General features: G+C 36.1%; 1 protein-coding gene across 3 annotated transcripts in view; it reads left to right on the top strand.

Annotated features, from left to right (window-relative positions):
* The window catches only part of DCUN1D1 (defective in cullin neddylation 1 domain containing 1), a 44,213-nt gene extending 23,912 nt beyond the window's left edge, over positions 1-20,301 (top strand). For 2 of the 3 annotated variants that reach the window (XM_079766646.1, XM_079766647.1), the window contains exons 5-7: positions 7,143-7,225; positions 7,463-7,559; positions 9,126-20,301. In XM_079766646.1, coding sequence (XP_079622772.1) covers positions 7,143-7,225; positions 7,463-7,559; positions 9,126-9,205 — 260 coding nt within the window. In that variant the 3' untranslated portion in view covers positions 9,206-20,301. Of the gene's footprint in view, positions 1-3,874; positions 3,957-6,646; positions 7,119-7,142; positions 7,226-7,462; positions 7,560-9,125 lie in introns of those variants that run through there. The other variant, XM_079766648.1, reaches the window with a different exon arrangement.
* The last annotated feature ends 687 nt before the right edge of the window (positions 20,302-20,988 follow it).

Below are 20,988 nucleotides of genomic sequence, written 5' to 3'. Positions count from 1 at the left end.
CTCCTCCTGATCGGTTGTTATGGCGTGAGGGCATCACGACCATTAGCATATTAGTTCTTTATTATATAGGAGAGCTGTGCGAGTGATAGTAAGAGCTGGTGTTTTTCATTTTTTGTCATAGTCTATAACCTTATTTCTTGTGACAGTAGGATGGGGTGCTTCCTTTATCACCATCTGCTTCAGCCACCTGCCTGCCATTTCTGATAATCTTCTGAATCTTAAATGTTTGAAAGGGACTTCATAAGTCCTCTGTTAGATCTAAAGTAGCATTCGTACCTGGTGTTCATTTAACTTCTACTTTTGAACATAAGGAAAGTGGGCACTTTATTTTAGGAAGTGGTCCATTCTCTTCACAGGATACTCTTGTTATCACACAGTTCTTCCTTACAAGCTAACATCTTTGTCTTTATAACTTCCACTAGAGGCCCGGTGCACAAAATTCGTGCACGGAGGGGGGTTGTCCCTCAGCCCAGCCTGTACCCTCTCCAATCTGGGATCCCTCTCACAATCCAGGACTCCTGGCTCCCAACTGCTTGCCTGCCTGCCTTCCTGATTGCCCCTAACCGCTTCTGCCTGCCAGCCTGATCACCCCCTAACCACTCTGCTGCCAGTCTGTTTGCCCCCAACTTCCCTCCTCTGCCAGCCTGGTCACCCCTAACTGCCCTCTCCTGCAGGGTTGATCACCTCCAACTGCCCTCCCTTGCAGGCCTGGTCCCTCTCAATTGCCCTCCCTTGCAGGCCGGGTGCCTCCCAACTGCCCTCTCCTGCTGGCCATCTTGTGGTGGCCATCTTGTGTCCACATGGGGGCAGGATCTTTACCACATGGGGGCAGCTATATTGTGTGTTGCAGTGATGATCAATCTGCATATTACTCTTTTATTAGATAGGATAGAGGCCTGGTACAGGGGTGGGGGCCAGCTGGTTTGCCCTGAAGGGTGTCCCAGATCAGGGTGGGGTTCCCTTGGGGTGTGGGGTGGCCTGAGCGAGGGGCCTGTGGTGGTTTGCAGGCCGGCCATGCCCCCTGGCAACCCAAGCAAAAGCCCTGGTATCTGGAATTTATTTTCCTTCTACAATTGAAACTTTGTAGCCTGGAGCGGAGCCAAGCCTGGGGCTCCCTCCGCGGGCTGGCAGCCATTTGTGTTGGGGTTATAATTGAAACTTGGTTGCCTTAAGCAGGTGGGCCCGGCCAGGGTGTGCGAAAAGCTTTGCTTCCCCTGGTGCCGGCGACAACCCTGGCCTGCTCTCTCAAGCTCCATTCTGCCGCCATTTGTTTGAATTTGTTTACCTTCTATAATTGAAACTTTGTAGCTTGAGTGGAGGCTTAGGCCTGGCCAGGGCAGGCGGAAAGCTTGGCTTCCTCTGTTACCTAGGAAACCTTGCTCTCTGTGGCTGCAGCCATCTTGGTTTGGGTTAATTTGCATACTCGCTCTGATTGGATGGTGGGCGTGGCTTGTGGGTGTGTTGGGGTATGGCCAATTTGCATATTTGTCTGTTATTAGATAGGATCATTGCTCTTATTTGTCCTCTACTACACACAGAGGAAGTCTAACCTTAAAAGGTCACTATCACCCTTCTCCTTTGTTCCAGGTCAGTATCCCAATTATTTAACTGTTCATTTGAGGAGACCTTTATTATTCCTGTTACTGTCCCCTGTAGACACATTTCTAGTCTCTCAGTTTCTCTCAGAATAGAGCTCTTGAAGCAGAACATAATACTTCAGACAGAGACTGTTTAATGTAGAATACTGTGGGTCTGTTATTTCTTGTGGAACTGATTATTTATTTGGTCAAAAATTACATTTGTTCTTTAACAGCCCTGTCATTTTGAGGACCATCCTGAACTTTAATTAGACTAAAGTCTATAGGTTATTTTCTTGTAAACTGTGGTTTTCAGTTAGAATCCTACACCTGTTAAATGATTAAAAAGTTTTTAACATTGTTAAACATTTACTTTAATATTTAGGAATAATTTTATTCATTGTTCTTAAAGTGTATTTTCATCTATAAAATCCTCTTTGGCTCTTGTAACAACCCTTTGTGCTAAATAAAAAGAAACCTGTTAGCCTCTTTTCATGATGAGGAAAATCATGTCAGAGAATTTGACTTATTACAAGCCCATAACTTTAGAGTTACGTGAGAACTACGATTCAACCTCAGATCTGACTCCAGTTTCTGCATTTTAAAAATTACACTATGTTGTTCTAACTGTAGATAGTTCTAAGTAAATGAAAACATTTTGAATAGGATTTTTAATCACTATCCTGTCCTCCCTAGTGAGTTGGCAACATTTTGTTTCCTGTAGGGACAGTGTTTGGATCCAATCTTAATTCATTTTCATGTTCATCTGACACTCAGTTGATCATCATTTATGAAATCTCATATTGGCCTTTTGATTCTATTTGAAAGAATGACACAGGGTTTACCTCTGTTTGCATTTTTAATTTTACTGTAAGGGATTGTCTCCTTTTCTCTGCATTTTCCTTCTATTCTAACTGCTTTTATTTCTTTCTATCTTATTATTGAATTTGTTCTTTTCAATACTGATTCAGAATCTATAATAATAAATTTTTTTAAATTATTAAAAAAAAGTAATAGTAAGGAACTCATATTTACCAGGTACATACAATTATTTTTATTTTAAACTGAATTAGAGACATGAATTCAGTTGCCCAAGATCATTAACTAGTGCTGGAGTTGAAATTTAAGAGGCTGAAACTATGTTAAAGCACTTCTCTCTAGTTAGGCTATTCTCTCTGTCACTCAAACATTTCTGTCTAAAGGCACTTTTTCCTGTGCTTGTGGCAGTTAACATTTTGTCTCTGTTCAACTTAATTTTATCCCTGTTTTAACTCTTAATTTTAGCTTCTTTTTGAGTGTTCCTTTTTCATTCAACATTTATTGACTGCTTACTCTGAGAGCATGGTGTCAGGAGCATCTTAAGTCTGTCTGGGTGAGTTTGCAAAGTCTTCATAAAGATTGAATTACACATTTTCAAGGACGAAAGAAAAAGAAGTCATCTCTAATGTGGAGGGAGATGGAGCACCTTTGAGAAACTGCAAGTAAATTCACTTGACTAGAGATGGTAGATTTTATCTGAAGGCAATAGAAAATGAAATCATTGTAGAGTAAAAAACATTTTTCAATAAAAATTTTTGAGCTGTTTTAGGCTTATAGCAAAATTGAGCAGAAAGTACAGAGATTGCCTATATACCCCCTTTCACACATGCTTAGCTTCTTCCATTAATTACCTCCCCCACACACCTCCCAAGCATTATCACCCAAAGTTCAAGTTTACATTAAGGTTCATTCTTGGTGGTGTTCATTTTGTGGGTTTGGACAAATATATAATGACTTGTATCCACCATTATAGCATCATGCCCTAAAAATCCTCTGCTCTGCCTACTCATCCTTTCCTCCATCCTAACCCCTGGCAACCACTGACCTTTTTACTGTCTCCATAGTTTGCCTTTTCCAGAATGTCATACAGTTGGAATTTTACAGTATATAGCCTTTTCAGGTTGACTTCTTTCACTTAGTAATATTAATATCCATTTGTTTTCCTCCATGTCTTTTCACAGTTTAATAGCTCATTTTGTGTTAGCACTGAATAATATTCCTTCATCTGGATGTACCACAGTCAATATACCTGTTCACCTTCTAAAGGACATCTTGGTTGCCTCCAAGTTTTGGCAGTTAGGAATAAAACTATTGTAAACATCTACGGGTAGGTGTTTGTGTGGACATAAGTTTTCACTTCATTTGGGTAGATACCACAGAGTGTGATTGCTGGATCTTATGGTAAGCATATATTTAGTTTTGTAAGAAACTGCCAAACTGTCTTCCAAAGTGGCTGTATCATTTTGCATTCCCACCAGCAATGAATGAGAGTTCCTGTTTCTCCACACCTTCGCCAGCATTTGGTGTTATCAGTGTTTTGGAGTTTGGCCATTCCAAAAGGTGTGTAGTGGTATCTTGTTTTAATCATTGAAGAATTTAACATGGAAGTGACACCAAATTAATATGCCTGAAAGCTTCATTTGAAAGCACTGTTGATCCTTTAAAAGGAGTAGGGGCAGAACTAGAGGGAGAGACTGGTTATGAAGCTGTTGCAGTGATTTAGCTAGACATGAAGAGGACCCTAGTATAGGCCTTGCCAATGGAGATGGAGAAGTCAGAATGAGAGAGCTTCGATTGGAAGTATGTGATGAAGAAGAAAGGAGTTTCCCTACATTTCTCAACACACTTGACTATTTGGAAACGTGGGGGATGTCTGCTGGGTGTCATAATGACTGAGGGTTTCTGCTGACATTAAGGGGATGCTAAATGTCCTGCAATACGTAGGACAGTTCCTCAGAATGAGATGTTTCATTGAGAAACACTGTAGGGTGATGCTATTTATTGAGAGAAATGGAATAGCAGGTCTGTAGAGGTAAGATAATGAGTTCAGTCTGAACCCTATTGAATTAGAGTTTTTTGGGGGCTACCCATTTGAAGATGTCCTTAGGCAATTAGATATATGAATCTAGAAAAATAGAGATAGAAATTTCAGATTTAGGAGTTGTTAGTGTGAAAAAAAGTAAAGGTTTGAAAAATCTGAGGGAAGTGGAAGTGGTTATTGCTGACATACAGTGTTACAGAACACCGACATTGAATGGATGAATGGAGGAAGAGGAGCCTGTAAAAAAGAGTAAGAAGGCTAGAGAGGACAGAAGAAAGTCAGTAGGGTGCTACCATTAAAGCTGAAAGAAGTTCCATCGAGGTGTGCTCAGTTCTGTCAAATATTGCAGAGAGCGAAGTAAATTAAGGACATAAAAGTGTTTACTTGGGAACCACTCCAGAGATCACTTTTAGTGGAGTTGCAGAGGTAGAGACTAGTTTATAGAATTAAATAGTGTGTGGAGATGAGGAAATGGGATAATGAATGTAGATTACAAAAAGTTCTCTTTTACAACCTGAACTTTCAAACATATATGTACACTCCTACTCTTGTCAGAGTCTTATGTTAGGTATTGGCTAACAAATGGGCATTTATAGGTGTCTCATGTTTTACAGGTATTTAAATATTTCATTGTTTCTCATTATTTTGTTAAAATTAGGTAAAAAGAAAAAATGATAACACTAATGAGCTTAGTTCTTATATATTTAATGCATTTGAAGTGAAGAAGGAAATCATTAAGCATATTAATAACAGCAAATCTTATTCTGCTTGCTAATAACAGCAATTTTACTTAACTGCACTTAAAGCTTGACGGTTGGTAAAGAAAAGGACAAAATTAAAGAACCTGGAAGGAATTTTGGGTATAGAGCTTTACAGACTACAAAGATGAAAAAGGAATTGTGATTAGGAATTGGTGGTGTCATATTTCTAGTTTTCTTAAAACCTGGGGATCTGAGTTTGACTTTCAGACATGTTTTAGGAACACATTGTGAAAGAAGAATATCTGTGAAGGGAAGGAGAAAGAGGGTAGCTAGCTAGTAAGGTAATGATAGACCCAAGATAGATTTTTTAAACATAGCTGATAACCTGAGCTTGTTTCTTTGTGGAGGGGGAAAGCCAGAAGAAGGCAAAGTTGAAGATGTAGGAAGGGAGGAAAATTAATCAAAAGACAATAGACAAGATTCCTTGAAGAGGCAGAGTGGTACTGGATCCAGAATAGTGGTGCTAGGGGCTTATCTTTGGATAGGAGGAAAAAAACTCCATTGAGTTTAAAGGAAGAGGTAATGACGGGTTTGAAGGTAAGTACATTTGCACGTGGGACCATAGGAAGTGCATTCATTCATTCAGCAGTTTCTCAATAATTGCTGTGTATTTCAGTCTGCCAGTTTGCGTATATGTAGTTCCTGTCCTTGAAGTGGTTGAGATCCTATGAAGATGAGATTTTTTTTTTTTCCTTATGGCCTTTTTATATTTTTCAGGTAGGATGTGAGTCTTTTTGAAGTCCTTCCTAGTCTCTCATGATTCCCCAGATTATCAAGAGTGTTTTGGAAATCATATCTAAAAGGACTTTTAACACATTGCGCACCAGTAATTTTATTGCTAGCTTTACCCAGTGGCCAGATAAGTTTCTATTGAACGAGTACAAAAAACGCTTTACAAAGTATCATACTTTAAAAAGATATTAGCTTGTAAGAACATGTAAGAACTTCAAAACACAATGGGTATTTAATTTTAAGGCGTGCCTTTAACATTTATGTAAAACACTGTGTAATATGAAAACACGAGAATGCTCATGATCCGCCCGCATGTGTTAAGTTACTTAGGATGTAATTTTTCCTGACCTGGAGATGTAAATTTACTCATTAAAGCTTGATACCTTGTTAACTGCTTTAGTTCCTTGAAAGAGATGATGGGTCTTTCTCTCTGTCATATGTCAGGCGTAGGTTTTTGTCATGTGGCAGTATTGCTTCTTTACCCTTTTCTGCTACAATCATCATTAAATGGGCATTACATAATTTCATCAAATTTTTAAAACAAATCTTAGTTTATTAATTTTAATTTTTAAATAAAAATTAATAGTCTCCTTGAGGACAGGATCAGAGAGCTAACATCTTGGAAAATTGGTTAGGATTGTGTATAGGAATTCTTTGCATTACAACTTGTAGGTGTATGTCAGTGGCTCTCAACTAGGGTCAATTTTGTCTCTCAGGGGACCTTTGGCAATGTCTGGAGACATCTTTGGTGGTCACCACCAGGGATAGGATGGAGCTGATATTGTCATCTGGTGGTTAGAGGCCAGAGATACTGCTATTGCTACAATGCATGGGACATCCCTCCACAACAAAAAATTATCTGGCTCAAAATGTCAAAAGTGCTGAGGTTGGGAAACACTGGTATACATTAACATTTGAGTACTGATGAACTAGTCAAGCATGCTTATTACATTATCTAATTAAAACTTCAGAAACACCCTTTGAGGTAAGTGGTATTCTTCTTGCCCTGATGGAACCGTCCATTGGTGATGGAGCCAGGCTACAAACCTTGGGCTTATTTCTTTCGGGAAATTTTAATATGTAAGTATTCAGAGCACAAGGGTTAGTGGTTTTTTTTTAGTTTTTTTTTTTAGTCTTTCTGTGGTCTAACCTGTTTTTTTAGAATAAATATTCATGGCATTTGACATACATAATTTATTTTTAATATTACAGATCTAGAAATGGCCATTGCCTACTGGAATTTAGTGCTTAATGGAAGATTTAAATTCTTAGACTTATGGAATAAATTTTTGTTGGTAAGTTCATGTTTTCTGCAGTTCCTTGTTTTCTCTAACATTTTGTTTTGTTTGAAAATAAATTAAAGCATGATATATTTTAAAGCATGATTGACTCTTATCAGAGCATGTAATGAACATAGAATGAGAAATTTGATTAGTAAAATTTCTATACACAAATTGGTTTGCATTCTTGTATTTAGTATCATCTGGACTTAAAAAAAAACTCTTTTTAGTGATTTGGATTTTTTTAAATAGGAACATCATAAACGATCCATACCAAAAGATACTTGGAATCTTCTTCTAGACTTCAGTACAATGATTGCAGATGACATGTCTAATTATGATGAGGAAGGTAATAAAAAGTTTTGCCCTTCCAGTTTTTTGTTTTTACCTGCCTTCTTTTATCATATACTTTTGAACTTCTTGTCTACTTCTGTTTTTCTCGGAGTTGGATTTCCCTCTTCTGAGCTTTTATTTGTGCTCTTCTAAATGTATGGAATGCCTTCATTTCTTTATCAGTATATAGTTTCTTTAAATACCAACTCAGTAGTCATATCTTCCAAAAAGGCATGAGTAATTTTCATTCATGTTTAGAGATTTTCAGATTATTTTAGGAAACCTGTTCTCTTAGCAAAGTACTTTTATATGTATATCTTTTATTATTATGTGTTTGTCTTATCTGTGAAGTTGAATAGTAAACTCCTTAAGTTTAGTGACTTTGTCTAATTTGAAATGTACTTCAGCTGCCTACTATAACACTATTGACATTCAATAAATATTCACTGATTAAGTGCTTTTGTTATTTCTTCCTGTAAAGATGATGATGTTACCATCTACTACCTGTTTATCTAGAAGTGGCAGTGATTTACATTGACTTCTTCATACATACCTAGTCCCCCCCTTGAGAATTAGCTGGATCTGTTTTTGAGATTGTTGAACAGACAGAGGTGTTCTTTGAAAAATCTCCAGTGACCTTGGCCTCCTTAAAAGTGTCTTGGAGCCATTCATATAATCTAACCAGAGATGATGTTATTTTATTCTTTTTGTTTTCATTGTAATTTATAGTGTTCACTAAAAAGTAAGAAATGCCTAATCTTGCATATGAATGATAATTGTGCTGCTAGGCCTTACAGAAAACTGAAGAACTTTCTGATTTAGAGGTTGGCATGTGGACGTATAGAGGCGTGCAGTTTAAAATTTTTTAGTATTTATCATGAAAAAGGATAGATTTGGATACTTGCTGTTAATTTTCTTAAGATTTTTTATAAGAATTCCAAAAAATGCCTGAAAATTTGTTTCCTCCGACCTACTATGCTTTAAGCACTGGCAGCATGCCAGTATATTATGGTTATTCCGTACGCTACCAATTTTGACCAAATTGCTGTAGTGGCCTGACTTCAGTGGCTTTCAGAAAATCATATTATTATTATTTAAGAAATATTTTTATTAATTTCAGGAAGGAAGAAAGGGCGAGGGAGAGAGAGATAGATGAGAGAGAATCATTGATTGGCTACATCCTGCATGCTCCACACTGGGGATGGAGCCTGCAAACCGGGCATGTGCCCTGACCAGGAATTGAGCCATGACCTGGTTCATAGGTCGACACTCAACCACTGAGCCACTCTGGCCAGGCAAACCATAATATTATTGATGGATTAGCAGAAGAGTAATTTTTATCATTGAAAGAATGATCAAGTGTTAGAATAATAGAGCAGAGAGAATATAAGAAAACTTCAGGTAGAAACTCTATAAAGCTTGAATTTTGAAAGTCCTATCAGTGGGAATATTTATAAAGATATACTTTATTATGTGGAAGGTAGTTAAAATATAAAGGAACCTATTAAAATGTTAGTCTTATTTCTGCTTTTCTTTCTTTCCTTCCTCCCATATATCCCCCCCCCCCCCCCCCCCCCACCAGGAGCATGGCCTGTTCTTATTGATGACTTTGTGGAATTTGCACGCCCTCAAATTGCTGGGACAAAAAGTACAACAGTGTAGCACTAAAGGAACCTTCTAGAATGTACATAGTCTGTACAATAAATACAACGGAAAATTGCACAGTCAATTTCTGCTGGCTGGACTGAACTGAAGATCAATCCTCGTAATTCAGACTGAGGGTTGAGACAAAACTTTAAGGATACATCTTGGACCATATCGTATTTCATTCTTCTAATGGTGGTTTGGGCTTGTCTTCTAGTCTGGGCCGCTCTAACCATTTATAATTCTACATTGTGGATTTCATCTTATATCTGTGGACCATCCTAGTTTATTCTCCCATGAGTCTTAGAAGCTTTATGGTGATTATTTTGAGGTTTCCATTCTTGCATAAAGCACAATGCTGTCTTCATCAGAAAACAGTGTGGCATAAGAATTAAACATGAACATCACAAACAATTTATAAAAACTTCTTAAATATATGCTTTGGGCTAGTTGCAAAGACTATGCTAATAGCACTTCCAATGAGAGTGATATATTTAAGTGTACCAGATCTGGAATGGTGTTTTGGTTTGGGGGATTTTTTTTTTCCTGGAAAATCACATGTATTGTTGATGTGAGCAGAGAATCTGATGAAAAAAAATGTCAAAATAACCAACGTGAAAAATTTTTAGGATAACTTCTTGTGCCTACCTGAAAAATTTATTGTGTTTCAGACCCTCGATTTCAAAAGGTCACACAGACCTACTCTACTTATCTTACCTATGTTTATATATAGTTGTCCTACAGGGAGCTTTTATTTAGAAAATGTCTGCATAATGTTAGATTCTACTGTCTACATTCTGCAGCACATAATTGGATTTCATTATGATTTTGAAATGCTTATATGCCTGTTGAATAAGTTAAACTATTTAATTTGTTTTGAATGTTTTAGATCGCTACACAATACAATATTCTAAATTTAGGCATGAGGGTTTATTTTATTTTTTTAGCACACCATGGAACAAAAATGAAATTTTCTTAATTTATAAGAAGATAGTAGGAATTAAATTTTGAAAATGGTTGTGATGAGCCATGACGTTCAATCCTCATAGGTACTGCTTTTTCAGACAAATAGTCCATTTTTGATGACCTTATTTTGTTGAAACTGCTTTAACTGCTAATCACTGTGGTTGCCAAATACTTCAGGAGCAAAGATTTTCAAGCAAGCATGCACTTGATGCAAAATACCAATTTGGCTTCTATTTTTGTAAATTATTCAGTCTCTTTACTGTTTTTGTTTCACTCAAATTTGATGTTTTCACATCAAAGCAGAATTCTATCTTGTATGTATTATATTCATTACAAGACCTATGAACTGCTTTTATGCTGAAAATGCTGATTTTCCTGTTCACTTCCTGACACGTGAAGGAGGATTTATTGCCTTTTTAAAGATTTCTGTAAGGTAGGTTAAAAAATGTAAAACTTCAAATGTTGGATGCCTATGGACTTTAACAGGAATAGGTTTTGCTTGGTGTATCCAGGTACTCTCTAAGATCTAATGTTGAAATTATCAAAGGAATGTACTTCAGCTTAGCAGTACGTTTTAGATGTGGAAATGATTTTAGGAACAATGACATATTAAGACCACTTTTTATTTACATGATTTTGAAATTGACTAGAAAGGTTTCCCACAGATCTTACATTAATATTCCAATCATATTCTTCCTAAAGAAAAATAAGAAAATTTCTTTTCAGGTTACTGGAATTGGTTATTTGGGGGAGGGAAAAAAAAAAGGAAGAAAAAAGAAGAATCCTGCTGCTTCCCTTTCAAGTATTTCCTGATTTCATATTTGTAAATATAAAGAGGAACTTCAATTATGAAAAAAATTTAAAAGATATATGTATTATTTTGTTTCCTGTCTTGAAGATTTTGAGTTATGGTATTGTTTTCAGATAGATTAATTCAAGTATGCGGTGTCTTGAAATGAGATCCCATTCGTTTTTCCCCCCATTATAAATTGTTTTTCATAAAAGTCTGATATTGGTTCATGGCCTAGTGCCTTGGTTTTACAGACTTTTCCTTTTAAATGTAAGACCTTTTCAACAAAATAGTATTTGTCATCAGTTTGGTACTAAACATTTATAATTACTGTGTAATTATAAACAAAAATACGTAATCTTTGAATATAATTATGTAGCATAAAAGTTAAGGTTGTTCACTCTATGATGGCATCTTAGAATTAAACAATATTATTCCTAGGGCTGAAAAGAGAAGACTGATTTAATGTGGTATGATTACTCTGAGGATAAATGTCTGGTTACAGGGAATATTCTGTACTAAAAATGCTTACACGTATGGTTGTGTGTGTGAGTGCATGCATGTGAGTGCATGTCTGTATGTCTGTGAGAAAGAGGTTCACACACACACACACACACACACACACACACACACACACACTTGAATTGCTTTAATTCATTAGTGTTTCCATCTTCATTCTGGTAAACTCCCCATGCTGATTCTTTGTTTTAAACTGAACCACAGGTACAGTTTCCTCTTTGCCAAATGTCAAAACAGGTACACATTTTAAAATATAATGCTTTTAAAATACTAAAGTGTATAAAATTAGAAGTGCCCACACATATAAAAATACTTGAGATCAAGATTATCTTCAGTGACTATCATCAGCATATCTCTGTAAATTCAATGTGTTCCTTAAAATCCCTGTCATATTACAACAGAGGCAATAAAAGCTTCAGTGAAATTGCCATGCCTAAATCTTTTCACACATTATTTCAGTGTAATATTTTTAAAGACTAAAATATACCTGAAACTTATCCAGGAAGAATAAATTCCCTGGAAAGAGCATTGTAATGGCAAGTTTTAGGAAGAAAAGACATGCCAAGTCTTGTTTACTACATTTAAAATGTTTACAGCTATACTGGGCTGCTTTATTTAATTAACAGTACTGTAGATGTGTAATATGGCATTGTAAGTATGTGTTCTTCATTAGACTTTTTAAAAAAAGTTTTAATGAGAGAAAGTAAACTTAATAAAATACATGGGAAATCTTTTATATAATATCCTTACTGGGGAATCCTTATTTAAGCAAGGTATACTATTTTTTTCCTCAGAAAGTCTTAAGTGAATGAAGTGTTCTATTTTTTATTTGATGATAAGTTTGAGTAGTTGTAGCTAATTTAATGTGCACTTTGCTTAGATTTTTTAAAAACGTTACTATTAAAACTACGTATTGTAAACCTTCTGTAACTTTTACTTATGAATGACAGAAGAAAGTTAAACCTAATGAAATAATTTTGGAATAAAAAAAAGAAAGTGGTGCTGGGGAAATTTATTATAGTTCACAAAGTATGCCTTTGTAAACCTGAATCAACTTTTAGCAAGAATTAATTTATGTAGTTCTAAATGTTAATTTGTGTATATTTAATAGAAAATACTTATTTGGCACCTCAGCAGTTTTCTTTAAATGTTTATACTTTTAACAATATGATTTATATTGAAGACATAGTTGTTTTGATAAGATTTTATCAAATTTGGTAATGTAATGCTAAAATGTTTTTAAAATGTGAACTATTTAACATATATCTTAATAATTGAGGACACAATACCTGGGTTGTGATTTCTACAAAATGTGATAATTAGGGTTCAAATTATGGCTCATCATTTAATTGATTATAAACAAGTATATTTCTGAACTCTTTACTTGCCTCCATTTTTACAACCATATAGTAATAATTTCTATTTTTATTTTATAAAAATGTGAAGTTTGATATTACAATACCTTTACCTTTGATTTCTGAGGGGAAGGGGTTTATATTTGACAGTTTAGATAAATTTGAAAATTCATAATAGTACATGCTCCTTTTCCAGGTTTATCCTTACTATTTGTTGCCATATTTGGTTGAATACTTGATTTGTATCTGATTCTGGAGGCAGATAATGCTGTTTTTTGTTTGTTTTTTAACCTTATAACACAGTTACATAAATGGTTTTACCAGAGCATTCTTGCCATCCTATTTTCTTAATGGCCTGTTGGATAATTGGCATTTCCTGCTGACCAGCTAATTTATATGACAACTTTCCACTAGGCTCAGTGTTTTGTGTTAATGTGGCTTTTGACTTCTTTGGTTGACTTTTTTTTTATGTCATGAGGGAAATTCTGATAAAAGATGCACAGCGTTTTGTTGTAGTAGATGAAATTCCTGAAAGCAATGTCTTTATTTATGGAATTTTAAAGGCATATTATTTTGTGAATCATCATAATTATCTATTTTTAAAATTGAGATTATAAAATGTGTATTTTAATTTATATATCCAAGTTTTTCTTACGAGTTTTGCTTAAGTATGTTTTGTTTTGTATTTGTGCTGTGCAGAAATCAATGTTGCTTGTCCTAGAACATTGGTTTTTAAGCCATACCTTAAGGCTGCTGTATTTCTTGAGGTTGGGCCATAGCAGGCAGGCTGGCTCTTCTTCCACTTCATCTGTAGCTTTTTACTTTAATCCTTGTAGAACTTGGCATTGCATATGAGATTTTTTTTGGGGGGGGGGGGGAAGGGGAAGTGTTTGGTTAAAAAAATTTTTTTTAATGCTGGCTTAGAGGGAAATCCTCTTCGGCAGGTTTTTCAGTGGACTGGAAAGCGATGGAATCAAATTGAAATTAAAGCTGGCCTGGTCATAGAAGACAGCACTGCTCTGAAAAGAAGAATCTATCAGATCAGTTTAAAGCAAAAAATAATTTGAACCAAAATAATGAAAAGAAAGCTTGATTTGAAATAAAAAATGTGAAACTTATCAGAGGCAGCATGTGAGTAGTTTAATCACCAAATAAAAAAAACAAAAGGATAATGCTTATTTTACATTTAGAATATATATATTAAAATTTTATTTTAGATTATGAAATATTCTAAGAAAATTTGTATCTAATGGAAAACTTGGGCACTAACAAATAGATTTTTCACTAAAAGGAATACTGTAGGGCATAAGATTAGGGGAAAACAAAGTGGTGAAGAGAAAAGGCTAATGTAAGCTGTAGACAATGATTTGTTAACATTACACATAGCTAACAGAGTAATATTTTGCTCAGTAAGGTTTAGAGATGTGTGTACTTGGAATCCTTTAAAATAGCATGTTTAGTTTTTAAACAAATGCTAATAATATTCTTATATTAGAATTTATTGTACAGAAGCTACAATGAATAGGCTGTCAGAGCTTTAAAATAGTCATTCCTAAGAGTTGGTTGTAATGGTACTATAAAAATACAGCTTTATTGAAGTACTAGAGGCCCGATGCATGGAATTCATGCAAGAGTGGGCCTTCGCAGCCCTGGCGCCTCCCTCGCAACCACTACGGCTGCCTGGATCCCTTGCAGCCCCGGCAGCTGCAGCCCAAGGCTTTGTCCAGAAGGTCATCGGGAAGATCGTTCCACTGTTCAGCCGTTCAGTCGATTTGCACATTACGCTTTTATTATTATAGATGTCTTTTGTATCTGGCTGCTTTCAGTTGGTATATTTTTGAGGTTCATCCATGCTGTAGTGTATACCTGTACTTAGTTCCTTTATATAGTGTTCCACTGTATGGATATTCTACATTTCGTTTATCCCTTCACCAGTTAATGGACATTGGATTGTTCACATTTTTGTTGTTATGAATGGTAAGAATGTTTATGTACTTGTCTTTGTGTGGACGTATGTTTTCATTTCTCTTAGGTAGATTCCTAAGAATGTAATTGTTATATTGGTTGGAAAATTTATGTTTAACTTTCTAAAAACTGTCCAACTGTCTTCCATGTGTCTATTGGATGTGCAATTTGGGTGAGCATGAGGTGGCCTGGGGGATTGCTATAAAATTACTTACAACAGACATGTATTTACCTGAAGGTAGTATTTTTTGTAGCCAGTGAGGGTAGTTATACTCTTCCAGTGGCAGTTCTGGTCCTGTAGTGAACTCTGGTGAGACGGACTGCGTAGGTGAGGAGTGGGTGCTGATGGCTGGTGCTTTGTGCTATTGTGTGTATCATATTTGGTTGATACAGCTATTTAGCTAGCCTGTGACTGGTGGTATTCCCTAAACATTGACAAAAAACTGCATGGATATGTCACACCCTCATTATTAAGTTTCCCAGAGCTCTTGCTCTGAGATGACCGGAAATTCTTAATAAAAAATTTAGTTGGTAGTGTTTGGTTGCTGCCAGCTTCCTGTGTTCTTACACATAGTGGACATTGCATAGTGCTTTATAAGTTTTAAATGGAAAATTTCCGACATACACAAAAGTAGAATGGTTTAATGAACCTACTTCAACATGATCAGTTCATGGCTAGTCTTGTTTTATCTGTATGCCATCCATCTTCCCAATTGGATTTATTTTGAAGAAAGTCTTAGCAATTGTATGTCTAAAAGATAAAGACTCTTACATAAACCATAATACCATCAGTGTTAACAATTTCTTAGTGATTATCTAGTTAGTATTTAAATTGTCTTTTTTTCCCCTCCAATTCAAGTTAGGTGTCAAAGACGGTCCATACATTGTATGTATGTCTAATCTTTTAACCTAGGGGTCCCCATACTTCCCACTCCTTGGCTTGGAATTCATTTGTTTGAAAAAGCAGTGGTTGCTTTTTAAATTTTAAAATATGCAATTTATATTTAACGTGACATTTGATATACTTAATGTATTTTAGAAAATATATTTTTTAAAATATATTTTATTGATTTTTTTACAGAGAGGAAGAGAGAGGGATAGTTAGAAATATCGATCAGCTGCCTCTTGCACACCCCCTACTGGGGATGTGCCCGCAACCAAGGTACATGCCCTTGACCGGAATCGAACCTGGGACCTCTGAGTCCGCAGGCCGACGCTCTATCCACTGAGCCAAACCGATTTCAGCTAGAAAATATTTTCACAGTTAATGAAGTATAATATAAAAGGCTGTGATAATTATATCAATATACCACTAATTAAAAAGTATAATGGGACTTATATCCAGAATATTTAAACAGCTTTTATAACTTAATAAAAAGACAATTCAATTTACAAATGAACAAAGGATTTGAAAGACATTTCTCAAAAAATGATACAAATGACCAATAAGCATATGAAAAGATTCTCAACATCGTTAGTAATTAGAGAAATGCAAATCAAAACTACAATGAAATATTTCATACCCATTGGGATTGCTTTAATAAAAAAGATAAGTGTTGAGGATTTTGACAAATTGGAACATTGGTGAGACTGTAAACTGGTGCTGCTGCTTTGGAACAGTTTGGCTGTTTCTCAAAAAGTTAAAATTAGTATATGACCTAGCAATTCCAGTCTTGACAATCCTCCTATATAATAAAAGGCTAATATGTAAATTTTCCCTTGAACCAGGGGGCGGGGCCAACCGGCCAACTGCCCGCTGCCCCTACCCCCAGCTGGCCTTGGCCCCCACCCATGCACAAATTCGTACACTGGGCCTCTAGTATAAGAGAATTGAAAATACATATTCATACTTCAGATCCTGGTAAACACCATTCTATTTTGTGTGTGAGTTTATTTTAGATATCTCATATAAATGGAATTACACTGTATTTGTCTTTGTGATTGCCTTATTTCACTTAGCATAATGTCCTCAAGTTTCATTTATATGGTAGCATGTGTCAGGATATAGTCCATTTTATGTGTATACCATATTTTATCCATTTATCTGTTAGTGGACATTTGGCTATTGTGAATAGTGCTGCTGTAAACTTAAGTGTGCATATATCTCTTGAGACCTTTTAGTTCTTTTGTATATATATCTAGAATTGGAATTGCTTGATCATATAGTAGTTCTATTTTTAATTTTTTGAGGAACTGGCATACAATTTTCCATAGCAATTGCATCCTACCCACAGTACTCAAGGGTTCTAATTTCTCCATATGCTCACCAATTGTTTTGTTTTATCTTTTTTCTTTTGATACAAGCCATCCTAATGGGTATGATGTGATATTGTGATTTTGATTTGCATTTCTCTGATTAGCAATGTTGAGCACCTTTTCATGTGCTTGTTGGGCATTTGTATATCTTTGGAGAAATTCTATACAAGTCCTTTGCCCATTTTTAAATTGGATCATTTTATTTTTTTGTTGTTGTTGAGTTGCAGGAGGGTTTTTAAAAATTCTAGATATTAATCTGGTCTAATATGTCATTAAGTCCAATGTTTTCATATTAATTTTCTGTCTGGATAATCTATCCATTGATGAAAGTGGTGGAGTAGTGAGAAATCCCCTACTACTATTGTATTACTTTTTCTCACTTTAAGCCTGTTAATATTTTCTTCATATAAAAAGGTGAGGGTTTTGTATGTGTTATCATAAAAGATTTTCTACATAAAAGATTGTCATCTAAAGACATAATTTTACTTCTTTCAATTTAGATGCCTTTTATTTCTTACTTGACAAATTATTCTTACTAGGACTTCCAGTACTATGTTGCATACAGGTGGCAAAAGTGGGCATCCTTGTTTCTGATGTTAGAGGAAAGGCTTTGCCTCTCACCACTGAGTACTAGTATAATGTTAGCTGTGGGCTTTTCATGTATGGTCTTTATGGTGTTGAGATTGTTTCCTTTTGTTCCTAGTTTGTTGATGTTTTTTCTTAATCCAAAAGGGTCTTGTCAAATGCTTTTCTGTGCCAATTAGAATGATCATGTAGTTTTTACCTTTTATTCTGTTAGTTTGGTATATTAGAATAACTGATTTTTCTATGTTGAGTCATACTTGAATTCCAGGAATAACTCCCACTTGGTCGTGGTGTATAATTTTTTAATGCGTTGTTGAATTTGATTTGCTGGTATTTTGTTGAGGCTTTTTGCATCAATATTCATTAGGGATATTGGTCTGTAGTTTTCTTGTACTGTTTCTTTGGCTTTGATATCAGGGTAATGCTGGCTTCACAGAATGAGTTTGGAAGCTTTCCCTTTTCTTCGATTTTTTTGAAAGAGTTTGAGGACGATCAATATTAAATATGTGGTGGAATTCTCCAATGAAGCCATCTGGTTTTCTGAGCTTTTCTTTGTTGTGGGGTTTTTCACTACAGATACAATTTCCTTACTAGTTATTGGTCTGTTCAGTTTTTATATTCATTATTCAGTTTGGGTAGGTTGTGTGCCCATTTTTACATTGAATTATTTGTCATTGTCGATTTGTATGAGTTCCTTTTTCTAGATCTACATCAGATGTATGATTTACAAATATTCTCTATTTTCTAGATTCTCGTTTCACTTTTCACAACTTTTTTTGAGGCATAAGACTTTAATTTGTATAAAGTCCAATTTATTTTTTTCTTTGGTTGCTTGCACTTCAGGTATCAAATCTCAGAATCCATGGCTTAATCCAATGTCAGAAAAATTACGCTTGCCTTTTCTTCTAAGAGTATTCTAATTTTAGCTTTTATCTTTATATCCTTGACCTATTTTGAGTTAATTTTTGTATACTGTGAATATCCAGTCGTCCCTATACCATTTGTTGTAAAGACTACTCTCTCCCCATTGATTGGTCTTGGCACCCATGAGGAAAATACAGATAAATTTGTGTGTGTGTGTGTGTTTTCTCAATTCCCATCGATCTCTATGTCCTTATGTCAGAACCACATAGTTTCATGTAACTTAGTAAAGTTTTGAAATCAGGTAGTGCAAGCCCTTTAAATTGTTCTTTTTAAAAATTGTATTGGCTATTCTGGGGCCTCTTACACTTCCATACAAATATTAACATCAACTTGTCAATTTCTTCAACAACAGCCAAACAGCTGGGATTTTGATGGTGGTATTGAATTTGTAGACCAGTTTGGGGAGCCCTCATCATTTCTCCTCACTATTTCACGTGTCCATATGATGTCCTTGATGGTTAGTGTCTCACTGTCATTTAAGTGTTCATCATGTATTGTCTAAGTGCCTGCTTTGGCTGATACTTCTCTCTGCCTTTAGTCTGTTTTTCTTCCAGTTACTTGTTCTGTTATCAGGATGATTTATCTAAAAGGCTTAAGATCCTTGGGGGACTCCCCAAAGCTTTCACAAGTTATTCAGTCGTTCACATAAATGCCTCTAATTCCCTATTGTGTCAGGCATTATCCTGGGAATACAGCAGTAACAAAACATACAAAAGTAATTGCCCTCATGGAGGTTACATTCTAGTGTGTGGAGATGTAATAAAATAAATACAATATCCTGCAATATATAATGAGAAATGCTATGGCAGGGAGAAAAAAGAAAGGGGATAGGAGAATGTGCAGTTTTAAATAGGGTGATCAGCAAGGGCCTCACTGAGATAGCTGAATAAATACCTGAAGAAATAAGCCGTGCATATATCAGAAAAGTTTGCAGGCAGAGCAAATAGCCACTATAAAGAAATGGTACCACGCTTGAGGAACATCCAGGAGGCTAGTAGGCTGGAGAGGAGGCAGGGAGGTAACGAGATGAGGCCCGAGTGGCCTTGTGGACCATTGTTAATGCTGTGGCTTTTCCTTACAGTTGGGAAGTCGATTTGAGCAGAGTAATAACAGGCTGTTACATGAGTTCTAACAAAACTGCTTTAGCTGATGTGTTGAGAAAAGACTGTGTGTGTGTGTGTGTGTGTGTGGAGGGTTAAGGTTAAGGTGAAAGCAGACCAGCTGTGGTTGGCAGCCTCTAAAATACCCGTAATTATTCCTTTCTTTGGAGTTTCACACTGGTGTGTGATCCCCTGGAGAGGGCTGGACCTGGAGACATGTTTCTAATAAATAGAATATGGCAAAAGGGATGGGATAGCATTTCAGAAATTGGGCTATAAAGAGACAGTAGCTTCTATTTTGCATACTCTCTCTGGCTCCCACTTGCTCACTGTTGGAAGCCAGCTGACATTTTGTGAGCTGCCTTTAAGAGGCCCACGTGGCAAAAACTGAAGGTGGCCTCTAGCTAACAGCCAGTGGAGAACAGGCTATTGGTCCAGCAACCCACGAGAAACTGAATCCTGTCAGCAACCACGTGAACAAGCTTCAAAGCTGATCCTTCCAGGTGAGCCTTCGAATGAGACTGCAGTTCTGACTGACAGCTTCACGGCGGCCTCGTGAGGGACCCTGACTGTGAGGTACCCAGGTACTCTGGTTCCACAGAAACTGGGGGATGTCTATTTTAAAATGCTCAGTTTTGGGATAATTTGTTATACAGCAACAGATAACTAATGTCAACTAAGAAGTTAATGCAATTATCTTTTTTATTAAATATATTTATTGTTTATAGTTTTACAGATATCTCCTACTCCCTCCTCCCCCCCTCCCCCCCTCCTCCCCACCCCTACCTACCCCTCACTCCCAGGTATTCACCACCCTATTGCCCATGTCCATGGGCTATGCATATAAGTATATAAGTTCTTTGGTTTATTTCTTCTCACCCCCCAAAACCACATCGAGGTATGTTAGTCTGTTCCATGCCTCCATATTTCAGGTATTATTTTGTTGGTCAATTCATTTTGTTCATTAGATTCCACAAATAAGTGAGATCATGTGATATTTGTCTTTCTCAAGATTGGTTTATTTCACTTGGCTGCTAAGTCTTAATATAAAGAGGGATCTCATACCCATTGGGACAGCATGGATGGACCTGGAAAATATGCTAAATGCAATTATCTTGATGAGAGATGATGATAACCTAGGCCAGGGTAATAACAGTGGAGTTGACAAAAAGAAGTTGAACTCTGGATATATTTTAAAGGTAGATCTAACAGGATTTTTTGAGGAATAAGACATAATGGTGGGGGCGGGGGGAAGAGGGCTGGTGTGGTTATCATAGTTAACAGAGTTCAAAGACCATTCCAAGGTTTTTGGCCTGAGCAACTGGAGGAATGGAATTGCTA

The sequence above is a fragment of the Cnephaeus nilssonii genome (genome assembly GCF_951640355.1).
Source record: "Cnephaeus nilssonii genome assembly, chromosome: 3".
Classification (NCBI taxonomy): Eukaryota; Metazoa; Chordata; class Mammalia; order Chiroptera; family Vespertilionidae; genus Cnephaeus; species Cnephaeus nilssonii.
The sequence above is the reverse complement of the archived record's forward strand: the minus strand, read 5'-3'. Positions and strand labels throughout refer to the sequence as shown.